This window comes from Ceratotherium simum, chromosome 5, assembly GCF_057802395.1.
Source record: "Ceratotherium simum simum isolate JZ-2026a chromosome 5, ASM5780239v1, whole genome shotgun sequence".
Classification (NCBI taxonomy): Eukaryota; Metazoa; Chordata; class Mammalia; order Perissodactyla; family Rhinocerotidae; genus Ceratotherium; species Ceratotherium simum.
Genome location: NC_141904.1, coordinates 61,961,905 through 61,978,477, shown reverse-complemented (window position 1 = coordinate 61,978,477; position 16,573 = coordinate 61,961,905). Strand labels below are relative to the sequence as shown.

Genomic DNA, 16,573 nt, shown 5'->3' with positions numbered 1-16,573 from the left:
CATTTTGTATTTTAATCTAACCTACTGGTGATTTAATTTACAGAACTCAAAGGAAGTGTACGCTCAAATAGTTGAGGACGTTAACGTATCAACCACTGTTTAATTTTGGAATGTGCCTACTTGCTTGACACAATATTTTACCATCTCAACAAATGTTTAGCCTTTTTTTCACTTGACTAAAGAGAAATAAGTTTCACATTGCTTCATTCACCTTCTTATGTGCATATGCTGGGAAAGATTGGATGTTAAAAAAAAAAAAAAAAAAAACTTCCTCATGTTCCTTTCTACTACATCTAAATCTGTTTACCAATTCAAAGCTGCTAAAAAGCCCTGCATTCTCCTGCTAAATCAACTGGATGGCTAGAAACCAAACTGCAATGGAACAGGAAAAAAAACTATCAATTTATTTTCATGACAGAACGTTCTTGAGAAGGTATAAAATTGTTCTGGTCTCTATGCCAGTTTTCTTTTTTCTTCCTTTCTCTGTCTTCCTTTTTAAAGGGCTTTCAGCTTTTAAGCCGATACTTTTTATAGTTATATAACAGTTCTAATATTTTGTGACATTTTGTATTGTGACACTATAGATGAAATTGTCATCGGACTGACACTCTGTGCTGTTTATTCCTTAATTACAACTGTTAACACTGTAGAGAAGTGTGCTAATCTGCCAGAGTATATTATGAAAACAACGTTATTGTTACCCACACCAACACCCACTCAACAGGATATTTCCAAGATGGTAGTTTAAGGCAACTTACCAGCACAATGGACGTTTCAATATAGGTTTTTGTTTTTTGTTTTTTGTTAGCTTGTCCTATTGTCTTCTTTTAAAAACACAAACCAGTTTGAAATTTAAAATCTTTAACTGTAAGGTGGCATAGACTCCCTTTACTAGTAGGAACTGCCTCTATAATTAGAAAAATTATAATTTTTTTTGAGTGCTCAAGCAGTGGTGGACTGAGGAATCTCAAAATTGTTTAGGGTTGTGACCCAAAGCTTTCTGACTGACAGTTGTTTCAGAAATAGAAGGGAGAGGGAAGGGCAAGTTTAAAGATGAAAAGATTAGAGAGGAGTTATTTGCATTCACAGGGTTGGCGATCTTTAAATAACCAAGTCAAAATCCAATAACCATTCCCAGCTCTAATAGGTGTCCTTTTTCAGAACCAAGTCTAAGCCCTCCTGAAACTTACTGAATGCTTTATAGTTCAGTTCTTTTCTCTAGAACTTTTAGGGGTTTGATTATCTATTAAGGACAAAATCCTATGAATCTATTTTCTGATAAATATTATTATACTAAAGCAGTTAAGTGTCACTGTCTTTTCATTTGCTAAAATAAACTATAATAGTGAGCAAACAACCACTTTGATCCTGTGCTTCATCCCCATAATAAAATAACTGACAAGTAAAGGTTCTAGAAAATGTAAAATCAGAACTAACAACCAGTATTCACTGTTTAGACGAGAATGACTGCAAATGATTTTTTAAAACAACACACACAACACTCATTTAGCAACTTATTTAATAAACAGTCCTCCTTTCAATATTAGTTTTTAACACTTTCATGGGGTTTGGTAGAAAGCAAATTCATGACACTGAAATAGTAGTAGGTCTCTAAGTGATAACCTGAGACTTGCCAGTAGATTCTCACATCTTCATGTCATTGAAGAGGTTCATATGTCATGAACATATTCGATTCCTCAAGTTCCTGCAATAACCTGCAAATTCTTTAATACTCAGCTTTACTAAACACGTTTTTTGAAATAGTGTGTGAAGAAGTTATCGCTGCGCCTCATTTTGAATGTTATTTTCTGCTTCATTTTGATTTTCAACACCAATAGGATATGGTGCTCTTTCTAAAAGAAACTGTTCCCATTTGGGAATATATTCTTCTACTGATGCCCAGTAAAGAGTCTGGAAAAAAAACAACATCCAAAAGTAAAAAAGCATATCAAGCAATTGAACTTGGCTCTTTATAATAGTCTAAATGTTTATGCACTTAAGTGTGTGTGTGCGTGTACACACACACACACATATATGTAGAATGTACTTCCTCTACAGAATATTTTATGTTAATTTTAGAAAAAAAATCTGGCTACTTACTAGTGTTAATTTTCAAATTTCTCAGTAAAACCAGAGCCTGGCAGAATTACAGGTTTTAGAATTTTATTGTGATTTTACACGCCCTCTTGTGGCCAACCTTGTGATTATTACCAGTAATATCATTTATGGCTACACAATCATTAAGTGTTTTTGTTTAATATTCCAAATCCCATACCAAATAGTTACCAATACTAAAATTATTACAAAGAAGTGACTAAACATGAACAACTGCTTTAGAATTAACATTAAAAGATTTGACCTGGGATGAGATCAGGAACTGAAATATAACTAGTGGGTTATAGTATAGGATTCAAGTGAATTGACCCCTTAATTGTATGGGGGAAAATATTAAATTTATGCATCCACTATATCTTTTAAAAGAGCACTTGATGTGACAAATTGTAATTTCTTCCCAATTTTTTTTTGTATAATGAGAAAATAATATCATGTAACCATTTTTAATTCAAGTATCTTGGAAGTTGAGATGCTGTATTACTGGCCTGACTGTAGCAGTCTATAAGCTACAGAAGCTCATGCAACATCACCATACCGTGTCTACGAGCTTTGATGGTTTCTTGGGTGACTGCCCTAAGGATGCCGAAGAAGAGTAACTGCCAAACGCTCTGTGTCATAGGAGGGCATTTCATATTAGATCATCACTATTCAATCTCATTTTGGGAAATTCAGCCAAAAAGTTAGATGGCATTAAGAACACATAATTATTCACTCTGAGCACTAAAAAACGTACTGGGGTTCTGAAAGTTGAAAATGGTGAAGGATTCTGCATATCTATACATCTATGCATGTGGTCTGAGAAACAGCCTGACATACTTAAAATAAAGGTCATCCTGCTGTGCAAGACTAGCTAAGAAAAATACCAACCGAGGCCTGTGGTTGGGAGTTTCTCCACCATTCACGGCTGGATTAACCCCTATTGTGTGGGCCCTGTACGGGCCAGAGTAAGATATTGGAGAATTCAACAAAGAAAAAGACATGCCCAAGGCACAACTTTGTACCAGAGTTTTTTCTACCCTTGACCACTGCCTCTTCTTATTACTCTAGATGACACAGAAAATAGAGGGGCAAATTCTCAGCCTTTAATTTTGAGTCTATTCACATCCCTGATTAGGCAGCAAGCAAAACTGTATTTGAAAAAGGTCATTAAAAATATAAATCAAACTATTCTATATGTAGTAAATTCCCTTTCATCACAAATACATTCATATGCCAAATATGGTTTATTTTTGCCATCTTCCCAATCTGTTCTTGAACTGAGCAAAATAAAACAGACAAAAGCCACACTAGACTGCATGATAATATGCATTTAAATTGTGTTGGTGGACTTTTTGGTGAGGGACAGAACTGTTACTTCTAACATCAGCCAACAGGTAAAGCTCTTTGGTTAGGCATGCTGTCATCTTGAGATTGAGTGCATATTGTCTGCTATGGTTTAACAGGATCAGTTGTCTCTAAGTGACTAGGTGAAAAGACACAGTATCCTTATAAAATTTTCACTTGATAAGTATCTTGATTAAAAAAAAATTTATCAAATACCTACTACATACAAAGCATGGCACTGTGGACATACAAAGATCAAGCAGACACATCTTGTTTATTTTACTGAATAAATAAATCTGGGAAATACACACATATAACCACTAGTTAATTTACAATGCATTACTAGCAGAATAGGGTCTCTTCTTTTACATTTGTTCTTTAAGATTCTCACCTCAAGAGAAGCCACCTCAGGCGGTGGAGGTGGGTGAATCCGGGTCTGCAGAGACTTTTCTGCTGCTTCTATATCCTTCAGCAGATACCAGCATTTTTAAAACAAAATGTATTTACATAACACACAAATGGCACTGTAATAGCAACATCTATATCCCAAACCCCTCACATCAACTCTTCTCTGGATACACAGTTCGAACTGATCATTGCTTAATTAACCAGTTTCAAATAGAGAATGCAGTGTTTTTTATTTTAAATAAAAGGAGGAGGGTATTCCTAAATCCTGCCTTGTCATTTTAAATAGTAAATGCCAGTAATTCTTGCAAAAAGAACTTCTAAAACTGCTCAGACCACTGACTTGGCTCTATAATCATTAAAAACAGCCACATAGATAAAATAGTCAAATATTCACATACTAAAAACAGTAAGATACTCAGACCCACAATGTGGTAACCTTAAAAGTGAAGAGTTCAAGTCTGTCCAGATCATGCAAATGGTATGGTATATTCATGACACACATTTCATTTGTTCAGTATTCCATTTTAAATTCTATACATATGCAAATACTTCACATATTTAAAAGAAGGTCAATGAGGTACCTCAGCACTTTGTAACAAGAACTTTTCCACTATATACTATCTCGATTTTTAGTACTTGATTTCTAAGGTAATCTCGATGCAAGTTTATTGCTAGGTAGTGTATCATTCAGCTGATGGCATTCAAACACTGTGCTTTAATTTGTAGTTTAACTTGTAGATGTGTGTATTTTCCCTTATGATCGTAGGAACACAAGGGTAATTAAACTTAATTCATATCCTGGTAAAGATTTTACCTTGATACATGCATGACGTACATGCCCGGAAATGTAGGACTCGCCAAGTTGTTACTGGAACAGTTGAGCCCTCTTTAATAAATGCTCCCCAAATCAGCACCTCTGTGGTCTTGTGCTTGCTTATGTTTGTCAAGTTCACAGAGGCCTTGGTTGAAGGCCATGTAGATTTTGTCTCTCCTTTTAGCTTAGTGAATTGATAGAAAAGAGAAAGTTCTCTGAGCCATGTACAAGCACTGGAGCAATCTTAAGTACAGGGCTGTTGCACAGACGGAGAGAGATGGAAAAGGGCGTGGGAGTGGGGTGTGAAGAAGCCAATGCTGAACAGGAGAAAAGAGATAGCAGATGGTAGCGGCGGGAGCAAGGAATGGGTGTGAAATGTAAAAGGGAAAAACAGGAAATTCCCTAAAGGGACTCCCCAAAGTTGCACAACCATTAAAGCACCTGCTGTCTAGAGGAAGGTGATTTGAAGGGGAAAAACATGAATTTAGGGATAAAAAGTCCATCTATTAGGATGTCTATCCCATCCCAGAAGTTTACAGCTAAGACGCAGGCTCAAGAGCTTTTGATGCCAACGCTACAACACATAGAGAAGACTAACTCTTCTGTGATTACACTGAGATTTTACAAGGTCCTGGAAAAATTATTTTTCACTTTTATAAATCAAACAAACAGAATAAAATCACAACCCCTACTATACTGTTATTCTAAGAATAGTTTTAAAGTCATCATTTATGGTAGATCTAGGTCCACTAGCACCTGTAGACAAAATTATAAACATTTTTCTTAAAGACCAGAAAATAAAGATTACTGAATATCTCTTGTAGAACAGATTTGCAAACAAATGAGCAGACACAAGTAGGGATACGTGGCCTGGTAAGGCAGGCCTATGGTTAGTAACTTGACTGTCATCTCTGCAGCATTTCAACAAGGGATTATCACCCCTCCAGAGAACCTCTTCCTTAAGTGAGATTTCACTTTCTTAGCTGTTTTGCTTACCTCTCCGACTCCTACTTCTCTTTCTCCTTAGCTGGCTCCTTTTTCTCTCCTTAATCCTAAGTGTGGGCTTTCTTAAGATTTGTGACGTCTGTCCTCATCTTTTTACTTTTTCTCCCTCCAAGATTGTCTCTTATCTAGCTTCAACTGTTAATATAGAAGGATGGATAACTTTTCTTCCTAGCCCTTATTTCTCAATCTAATAAAACTAAACTCATCTTCTTCCTACTGAATGTATAGTAGTGGGAATTCTACTCCCCCAGAGACTTATGCTGTATCCTCTATCTTCACCTCTTCCTATTCCCTGCCATTTAAAAGTTCAAAGCTTCATAGATTGTTCCTTCAGGATGTCTCCTCTAGCTTTTCCATGTCATTCCCAATGCTGTGGCCTTATTATTCACGCAACAAATACTTACTGAATACTTACTGGGACTCCTGCCTAGACTATATCTCATTTTACTTCAATCCATACCTAACATGGAATTGACTCGTTTTTCTAAAAAACTACTTTAAATATGTCCTTACCTAGAGTTAAAAAAAATAACTGATAACTACTACACAGAGGATGAAGTATGAAGTTCTTAGCTTGACTGAAAAATCTCTTTAATTTGACCGCAGCCTTCTATAGCAGGTTGTATCCTAACACTTTCATATAAGAACCTTCTCTTTGACTATATGCTTCCAGAAGGTAAAGATTATGTCCCATACAACCTTTAAGCATCTGAGAATTTAACAAAGTGCAGGGTATGTACTAGGTACTTAAATATTCATTAAATGAATACATTCATTAAATAGCTGTCAAAGTTTCCTGAGTATAAACCAAAAACTTAAAAAAAAAAAAAAAGGTACCCAAAGGAGTAGAGAAAGAAAAAGAGCAAAGGAAGAGAGGCTAGATGTACCTGACTATACCTTGTTATCTTGTTTTACAGATTTGCCCCTAGACCATTTAAGATTTTATGTGGTTATAGTACAAACGAACAAGCAATCCCTAATAACTGAAAACCAAATGAAACAAATTGGGGCCGGCCCGGTGGCGCTGTGGTTAGGTTCACGTGCTCCACTTTAGTGACCTGGGGTTCACAGGTTCGGATCCCAGGTGCGGACCTACACAACCACTTGTCAAGCCATGCTGCGGTCACATCCCCCATACAAAAGATAAATAGAGGAAGATTGGCACAGACGTTAGCTCGGGGACAATCTTCCTCAAGCAAAAAGAGGAAGATTGGCAATAGATGTTAGCTCAGGGCCAATCTTCCTCACCAAAAAAAAAAGAAATCTAGTTGGTGGCATAACCACATGGAGAAGAAGTACATCAAGTGGTCTTAGAACACAGTATTTTGACTGAGCATCCCTAGTGGAATATACCTTAAGGACAAAAAGAATTGTAAAAAATATCTTACTGAAAACCATTCTCAGTAACCATATGGTTGGTGGTAGTGCTGTCTGTATTACAGGATAAAGTAAATAAGAGTTATGTTGCTGTTGGAAAATTTTTTGGGAACTGAGATTTTTGGTTGGAGAAAAAGAAGTTAGAGGTAAAAGAGTGATGATTTTAAAAGTCTTGCAATCTTGTAATTCAACTGGAATTATTGATATGAACTCTTGATGCATTTTATCTTTACAAAAAAAGTTGTAATAAACACCCCCTAGTGCCCAGATTGAGGCCTCTAAATATATTTCCTGCCAAAAGGATCCAAGGCTTCTTGGGGCAATGGGCAATTCCAGGTCTGGGCAGCAAATGCACATGATGAGCCTGGAAGATGTCAATACCAGAAAGAAAAGAAACTATCAAAGGCAGTTAAGATCATGTCAAAAGCATTCAGGAGCTAACTTGAAGAGGCTCTCACTTCATAAAAATGTGACAATTTGAGCATCAACAGAAATAAAAATGGAAATGGATTGAAATATTTCAAATCCCAGACATATTTAAAAAGAAAAAACCAACAACATCTAATTGGTCACTTTCGGAGGATACTAGAGAAACAATCTTTATTATTTTGAAAATTAAATACAGAAAAGAATGAAGCATTCATCATGCTTTTTCCTATATGAAATGTACTTCAGTGTAACCAAATAATTGACAAGGGGAAGCTTCTGTTCATATAAATAATCAGCAATTGAATGCAAAGGAATAAAGAATTTAAATATCACTCTTTGCAACCCCTAACGAATATATCTAGGCAGTGACCATCAATGACTGCTAACATTCCAAAAAGAGAGACAACCAGCCATTTAACGTGTTCTTCCTCAAAACATTGAACCTGAATCTGATCAGGCCTCTAGATCTGCGCTGTTAATGCAGTGTCTATCAGCCTCATGTGGCTGCTGAGCGCTTGAGATGTGACAAGTCTGAATTAAGATGTGCTGTACATGTAAAATACACACTGAATTCTGAAGGCTTAGTAAGAAAAAAGAATATATTTACTAACTTTTTATAGCAATTACATTTTAAATAATATTTTATATGTTTGAAATCAATTTTAATAACATTTTATTTAATCTGTTTCTTTTGACTTTATTAAGAATGGTTATTAGAAAATTTAAAATTATATATGTGGCTCACATTGTATTTCTGTTGCACAGCACCACTTAGATCTATCAATTTATAGGAATAACAGGAAACATACTAAATGATACTTCAGCAATGTAATTGGCAATATTCAGACCGTAGGAAACTGTAAGACAAATGACCCAATTCCTTCAACAAATAAATTAAAAGGGAAAACATAAAGGGCAGGAAGGACTTACACAGATTTAAGAGACCTATCAATCAATTACAAGTTGTAATTTATTTAGATCTTGATTCAAATAAATGTAAAAAAAAAAAAAAACATGTTTATAAGTTAATCAGGGAAATTTGAATCCTGATTGGATATTTGAAGAATTATTGTTAATTTCTTAGGTTGATAATATTGTGATTTTGCTTAAAATAGTCTTTATCTTTTAGTGATAAACACTGAAATATATAGAGATATATACTGAAATATTTACAGATGAAACAATGCAATGTCTGAAGATTAGCTTCAAAATAATCTGAGGGGCTGGAGGTGGGGGTGAGGAGTATAGATGAAAGAAGATTGACGGCGCTTTGATAATTATTGAATCTGGGTGATAAGCACAAGGAAGTGCATTCTTTTATTCCCTCTTCCACATGGGTTTTAAATTTTTCTTTACAGTTAAAAAACAAGTTTCCAGTGTGGATGATGGTGTAAATGTTACTCCGTGGTAGGATTCAGCAGCCTCTGTAGATGAGTTGACTCATGATTAGGAAGGCAAAATATGAGCACAAAAAGTCATGTACTGAGATCTCTTGCTTTCCCCCCGCCTACACACGCACCTCCCTCCCAATCCAGCAAGATACGTCTCCCTACAAATATATATAGTGAACCCAGCTATGGCTGGGCTGGGTTTAATCTTTTAATCTGCTGGAGGGGCAATTTCTTGGAAAGAAAAAAATAAGATACTAATGCGTGAGATCCAAGGTCACTGGTACAAGGAATGCTTAAGCATTCATTAAACTTATTCTTCACTGAATGGAGAAAGTGAGAAACGTGAGGAGGAAAGAGGAGAGACGTGGTCCTGTAAGTCACTGGCCATGCTGGGTAGTTTGTTGAAGGCTCTAACTACCAGCTGACCCATGAAGGCTTCCAGGACCCGCCTCAGTGGAAGCACTCACTGCATCTCGAATCTGCTCTAGCACCATCCCAGTCTTCCTCACTCTGGAGTGTTTGTCCATCTTCCTGATGAGATGACGTTCTTTACCACAAAACTGCCTTTTTAGGTTAAACTAAATTTTGTGGGAGGAAAGGTGGGAGAGATGACAGTTTATATAATGGAAGTATTTATAGAAACAAAATCCTCTTTCTCTTCCAAATCCATTCCAATTATGTTTGTTTTTAAAAGGCAGATAAATTTCATTTTATTAATCCTAACAGGAAAAATCACTCAGCCTGTTTTCAAAGTCCACTATCTTTTGTGATATTTACTGACTAAACCCTCACTGTGAGTTTTCTTCACTACTTACATTCATATCCATTCTTTTACTAATATGTTTGGATCTTTGAGGGATTAGTCTCTTCCTTATTGCTCCTCTTTTAAAAACATTCTCTGATATTCTTGCTAATTTATTTTTCCAAATGCATTTAGAGAAATTTTGTTGGGTTTGGTGCAATTTTGTTGGAATTTCATTAATTCTGAAAACAACTTTGTGACAACTGATTTTAGAAAAATAATAGCTTGCTCAGTAAGGATTAAGGCACATGTCTCCATTTAAGTTTTCTCTTAAATCTCCCATTGAAGTGCAATAATTGTCTTTATACCAATCATGCATATCCCTTGTTAAGAGCATTCCCAAATATTTTATACTTTCATTGTTAACATGAGCGTGATCTCTCATATTTTCTAGCTGTATATATAGGATTGCTATTGAATTTTGTATGTTTACTTTTTATCCATTAATTTTACTCAACTAATAATATACTAGTTTTAAAACAATTCTGGCTTTTCTAATTATGTAACTGTATCATTTTTAAATGCTAGTGTTATATCTTCCTTTACAAAAGTTAAAGCTGATTCCCCTTAGTGTTCATTATATTGGTCAGAACATCTAAATAAGGTCAAATAACAATGGTGACAGAGGTCATCCTTATTTTGTTACTATCTTTATAGGAATGCTTCTAAGTTTTAATGAAACTCTTTGTAATGTGTGCTTTGTCCTTAAGTCCATATCCTAATGTAACTTAATCTGTTCTTGACAGGGGGTATTAGGAGTAGTTCCTTATGATTTCCTCATCTCTAAATTACAAGATTAGCCAGATCAGTGGTTTTCACAGTTCCTGAGAGCCACAGCAGGGCAGGCAAGGATGGGCTGAATGGGTTGGGCTTTGGGCCAAAGCAGGTCCACTTTTATCTATTTTATATCTTTGAAAAAAGTTTTTATGCTCAAAAAAAAAAAAACTGAAAACCTTTAGATGAGAATCTAATCGAATCTATATGTTTTTTGAAGTCTCTCCCAACTCAAAATTCGGTAATCAAGTCCTGTTTATTTTACTTTCACAATAACTTCTATGGTACAGCCATTAAAATTACTTCCAAAGTTTGAAAAAAATACTACGAGGGAAAGCGGGATAAAAAAATTGCATATACAATTATTCAAAGTATATTAAAAAAACAGGGAAGAGACTGTATCTCTAACAGCAGGCACTGTATCTGGGTTGTAATAGGTGCTCAATAAATGTTTATTAAAAGACTGAAAGGAAATATACAAAAATACATTGCTTTCTAGATGGGTGGGATGATATAGAAGACACGCTATTTCATCTTCTTTGCTCTTTCAAGTTTTTTACAGTGAGAATATATTACTTTATAATCAAGGGAAAAAACACCATACCAAACTGGTTTCTAATGACTATGAAACTAGGTTCATTATCTTCTTTCTAGATGTGACAGTGATTTCTTAGCTATTCTCCTTAAATCCATTCTCTCCATTCTTGCAATCACTTTGCATCTAAATAGCAAAGGAATCTTTCTTAAATATCCATACGTTTCTTTTTTTTTTTTTTTTTTTTTTTGAGGAAGATCAGCCCTGAGCTAACATCCATGCCAATCCTCCTCATTTTGCTGAAGAAGACCAGCCCTAAGCTAACATCTGTTGCCAATCCTCCTCCTTTTTTTTCCCTTTTTCTCCCCAAAGCCCCAGTGGATAGTTGTATGTCATAGTTGCATATCCTTCTAGTTGCTGTATGTGGGATGCCGCCTCAGCATGGCCAGACAAGTGGTGCATCTGTGCGCACCTGGGATCCGAACCCCGGCTGCCAGTAGCGGAGGGCACTTAACTGCTAAGCCACTGGGCCGGCCCCCACAATACATTTCTTATATAAGTCTCTATTTTTGTTTTGCTCAAACACTTTCAGTACTATATTATCTCTACATATCAAGTCTCAACTTCTTCATTTGGTCTCACAATTCATTTCCAACCTTGTTTCCCTTGACTTTCCAAGCTAGTTAGCTCAGGGTCCCATGAACATTAATAGGGCCACTCATTCTTCTGGTCTTGGCTCTTTTGTAAGAATCCAATGAAATGTCTTGCCTTCTGCCTATTCAAACACAGCTCCAGCTTAGCTTCCTCTTTCAGACCTCTTAGAATATTCTAGCTCTAAAAGATTCTTTATTATGCTAAGTATTCCACATAATTTAATATTGACCATATAGGGTCTCATATTTTGTCTGTGACAACCCTATGTCATCAACTAAGCCTGTTAGCCACTTGATGTAAAGAACTCTGATTTATACTTATTTTTTGGTCCCCATTTTCTGCCTAGAACTAGCTCAATACTAAGGACCCTCTGGGCATTCATCAAATACTTGCTCATTAAAAGGAAAACACTTGAAAACCAATTATTAGCTGCACTTGCTGCAGGTAAGGAGCAATCAAGCCTTCAAGCCTTCTAATTTAGTTTTCCTGACTTTTCACAGCAAATTCTAGATTATCCTATATATTTCCATTTAAAAATAAATATTGCAAACACCATTGGGCAAGTAAGACATATGGCAATATAGAATGCTTTGGTAGCACTATGGCTGTGACTTAAATTACTGTGGATCAAACTGCCAGAAGCTGAGAAGATAACTGAATTTCCCTCTTCCTTTATCCTCTAGTGAAGATAGAAGATAACTATATTATGCCTATCGATGAAAATATTTAACAATAAAAAACTGAAAACACTGCTTTATAACTTAAATAATATCGCCTTACTACCAAATGTTTTAGTCATAGGATCTCTTGGAAGCTTGAATGGAAGCAAACTTTAGGGTTTTAATTATGGATGAAGCCATACAATTCTGGAAGCAAAGTATAGCAAGCAGCCAAAAATGTTAGACATATGATTTTACTCCAAATGGGCACATTGGCCAAATGGTGAGGCCCTGCGCAATACACATTTTGACCACCTCCTCCATCACCATCAAAAGAGATCTGGAAAATCTGTTATCTTAGACGAGAATTCTGTGTGTTGACTGTGGCCTCAGTAGGGTAAAATCAAATTGTTCTTGTTTTTATGATGTTAAATAGTTTTGAGTTGGATCTAAATACATTATAGGTACTTTATGGTGTTTCAGGATCTCCCTACAAATGAAAGAAGACCGAAGATGGAAAGCTACATCTTGTATTTATTACTTCTTGCACAAAGGTGACCTTAAAATTCCTTCTGTAGTCTTTGATTTTCTGGTTGATGAAAAACATTTAGCTTAAGCAAACTTCGATTTTTTTCATTTTGAAAATGAGAATCCATATGCTACTTATGCAACTAGCATGGGTTTAAAAAATAGATGGTGCTTCATTAATTCTTTTATTACTCTAAAAAAGAAATTATAAATCAAAATAGTGAAATTCACTTAAAACCTTTTTGCAAAGGTGGGAAACACCTTTATACTCAAGTCATGGAAACTTACCTTTAAAAGACTAAGGTTCCTTTTAAAAGCAGTCTCAGCTGCTTGCATCTGAGAAGCCTTTTCCTTGTTTTGATCTCCAAATTTATTCTCCATTTGTTGAAGTAACATTAATCTTTGTGATACTCTAGAAAAAATGAAGATTATATAAAGTTTTTAAAATAGGAAACATTTTATTGCTTGACCAATATAAAAAATTCATTTCTTAATTGCACCTCACTTCAAGTTCAACCTATTTTGAAAGCCAATTACTATATCAATTAATAAGACAGTGAAAACCTTAGGTAGTTCAATAAATCTTAAATCTGGGTAAAATTATTTTTATTTTTATTAAGTTAAATACCATAAGTACATGCTTTGGGTTTTTTAGCCTCTCTGGTCTTTTAAAATTATTTTAGAGTGTTGAAAAGATGTTTTAATTTTTGGTGAAAATGCAAACTGCAATATATATCCCTTTGTACACATACTTATATATACCTCCCCACACACATACATCGATATAACTTGCTATACGAAACCTTCTGCTTAACACTTCAATACCCCTGAATCTCATGTTACACATTTAGAATTGTGCTAAACTTCCATATGTTTGAAGAAGCAATAAAAATATTTTTTTCTTCTTTTCCCAAGAGAAAGATGATGGCTCTGTATATGAGTGAGAGGCTGTGTGTATGTATGCATACTCACAACAAGATAAAACAGTAATTGAAGAAAGACGTAAAAAATTGTAAGTAAATTATCAAACTACTTCGTTATACATAATATATTTTAAAAGTTTCTCACTGGTCAAATGCTCACTTTATAAGTTTTTGGCCCTCTTAAATGATTAATAAGAAAACATGTCAGATGATAAAAAATACATAAGTGGTATATATAACAGTCTAAATATTTCCCAAATAGTTGTGGAGATTCCTAAGAAACTATGTTTCATAGGGCTGTCCTTGAGGGTAGAACTACAACTGAGGTATTTGAACAGTCATTTTTGTAAGGAAAATATCTTAGAAGGCCAAGGAAGAGGGCCTGGTAATTAATTAAAGAAAAGGAAAACATGAGAGCCCACAGACAGAGGTGGAGAAGAGTTAATACTAAATATATGTGCAGGACTGGCTATATAATTTGCAGGGCCCAGTGCAAAATGAAAATGGGGCCCCTTGTTAGAAAAGTATTAGGAATTTCAAGACAGCAACATTAGAGCCTTAAACCAGTTGCCGGGCCTGTCACGGCACAGGTCACATACCCAAGAAGCCAGCCCTGGGTAAGAGGCTTAAAGAAGTCCAGTGAATATCAGTGTGCTGCCCAGAAAGGGTGAGACTAAGGATGAATTAATCTAGATATTAGTAATAAAAAGTAAAAATCTATGGAAATAAAATTACACCTTTTAATTGTTGTTATTCTTAAGACAATGACATTCCCTAACACCAAATCTCTCAAATGTCAGAAAATTAAAATGACACACTTTCAGATTTTTAAGTCTTACTGTGCACACAATGTTTCACTAGTAAAGCCAGTACAATGTATACATTTTAGATTAGCCTTTTTAAAAAACTTACATTTCTTCATGTCTTTTAGAAAGGCGAATTTCTTGAGCGAACAGGGAAGTCATTTTTAGTCAAAGCTGCCTTCTAAGCTTTCTGCTAGATAATGAAAACATTTAAAGTTACTTCTACCACATATCCTCAGCTTTGAAACATTTGATCATTTTAGTACCTCAACCCATTAGTTATCACAGAAGAGAAAAATAAAATTTGAGATATAATAATGTATAAAAGAATGCGTTTAAAAACATTTTTATTTACGATGAATAGTCTTTCATATGCCTGATGCATCCAAGAACACCATGAATCAGGTAAACTCAACATATTTCACATTTTCCTCTCTTTTTTCTCAAAGTTTAACCTTAATCAGAATTCAAAACAAACAAGCAGCTGGTACTAAGACTAGTAAACATTTTATTGAATCAACAGCAAGAAAAAAATCAACTCTGTAAAATTCATCGCAGGAATGCCATCCCTCATGCATGTGCACACACACATAGACAGAAAGGCAAACAAGTATGAGAACCAACTGGAAACTCATGGTCTTTCCTTTCTTGGAAGACTGCCCAGTTCTACCATCTTTTTTCCAAATAGGAAAGTGTTTTTCATGTATAACTGTGGGGAAAAACACAATTGGTCCCTTCACCTTACCCTGGCTACTCAGGACTCTCATTTAGAGAGTTCAGGAAAGCCCATTTTCGTGGCACATGAGCAAGCTCACCTTGGCTGAAGAGCCTGGACCAATACAGACTGAGGTCTAGTGATGTGCTTTGAAGGCTTGGAGCCTGAAGGCAAAGCATCTGGTTGGGTGCAAAAGCTGAAGATGCCTGCGCTAAGGGAGAGGAAAAACAGGAACGAAATTCCTCCCTGGAATGAAGTACTGACTTCCCTAAATTTTATGAAATGAAACACTGACTGTCTGCTGAGTGTCCAGCGCCCATAGAAAGACTGAGCTCTTCCTTCAGCACACACGTTTGAGCGTAGGGCGCTGAGCCCAGCCAAGGGAAACAAACAGCGCCCTGCCCTCATCGGGTTTCCTCCTCAAGGCGCCACAGGCTCGTCTTCAGCACCGCGGACAGCAATCACTCGCAGGCTCGCCCGCAAGGGTCTAGTTACAGATGCTTCCCACTAAGATCACTGCAGGCCAGTCCTCGCCGCCTTCCTCCCAGTTTCAAGTGCAGCGCCAAGGAAATCCCAGAAAGTTAGTCCATGGTAACTTCTCTTCTGTTACGCCCACCATCAGTACTTCAGACAAACTTCAAGACAAATTCTGCCTTCCGAACCGAAGATCCGCACCGTCTCAGAGTTATCAGCCCTCCAACCACCCCAACTCCCGCTTACGCCCAAAGGACTCCTGAACTTTCCTCATCACCCCAGCTCTTCCCCTAACAACATCCTCCCCACTGGTCCTGCAGGCACCTGCGCCGCCCTCGGACAGTCAGGGCACCCACCCGCGGGCAGGCCGTCAGGCGGTGGGAGTTCGCTCACCAAGCCTCACACCGACCTCTTCCGGAAAGGAGCAGGCAACTGTGCGGACGCCGGGTCTCAGCGCAGGCCTGGGCGTGGTCACGCCATCATCCTGGCGCATGCGCGACGAGATGACGTCATCACGTTATAAAAGGCGGGCCTCTGGCGCGAAAAGGTTAGTGAGGCGCTGCAGCCCTGAGGGGAGAGTGCTCTGAAATAGTCATTATGAACCTTGGGGAAACTCTGTTTGATAGTAGCGCAATTTCAAGGCCTTTTAAAATGGGACCTGAATGTGTTCAAAAGGCTTCAGGGAGTGAAACCAGAATGTCACAGTAGAATGGGCGAGTGGGGAAAAATTCTTCCAAGTAGTCGAAAGTGTTTCAATGGACTTTACAGGCAGTAAGAGCACTTTGCTTCAAAGAGCTTCACCCTGGGCGTCCCGTGCCGAGCAGAGGAGCGAAGCCCCTGCCGC

General features: G+C 36.7%; 1 protein-coding gene across 4 annotated transcripts; it reads right to left on the bottom strand.

Moving 5' to 3' along the window:
- Nucleotides 1–1,502: 1,502 nt before the first annotated feature.
- CEP15 (centrosomal protein 15) lies at nucleotides 1,503–16,079 on the bottom strand. Of its 4 annotated transcripts, XM_014793440.2 has the most exons (5): nucleotides 15,356–16,079; nucleotides 14,650–14,733; nucleotides 13,103–13,226; nucleotides 3,830–3,904; nucleotides 1,503–1,911 (listed from the first exon to the last, which is right to left on the bottom strand). In XM_014793440.2, exons 2-5 carry the CDS (start codon nucleotides 14,700–14,702, stop codon nucleotides 1,777–1,779), a joined length of 387 nt encoding a protein of 128 aa, XP_014648926.1. In that variant the 5' UTR covers nucleotides 14,703–14,733; nucleotides 15,356–16,079; the 3' UTR covers nucleotides 1,503–1,776. The 4 variants fall into 4 exon arrangements, with proteins under 4 accessions (XP_014648926.1, XP_087287403.1, XP_087287401.1 ...); XM_087431277.1 differs by lacking the exon at nucleotides 3,830–3,904; XM_087431275.1 differs by lacking the exons at nucleotides 1,503–1,911; nucleotides 3,830–3,904 and adding an exon at nucleotides 3,911–4,844.
- Between the last annotated feature and the right edge of the window lie 494 nt (nucleotides 16,080–16,573).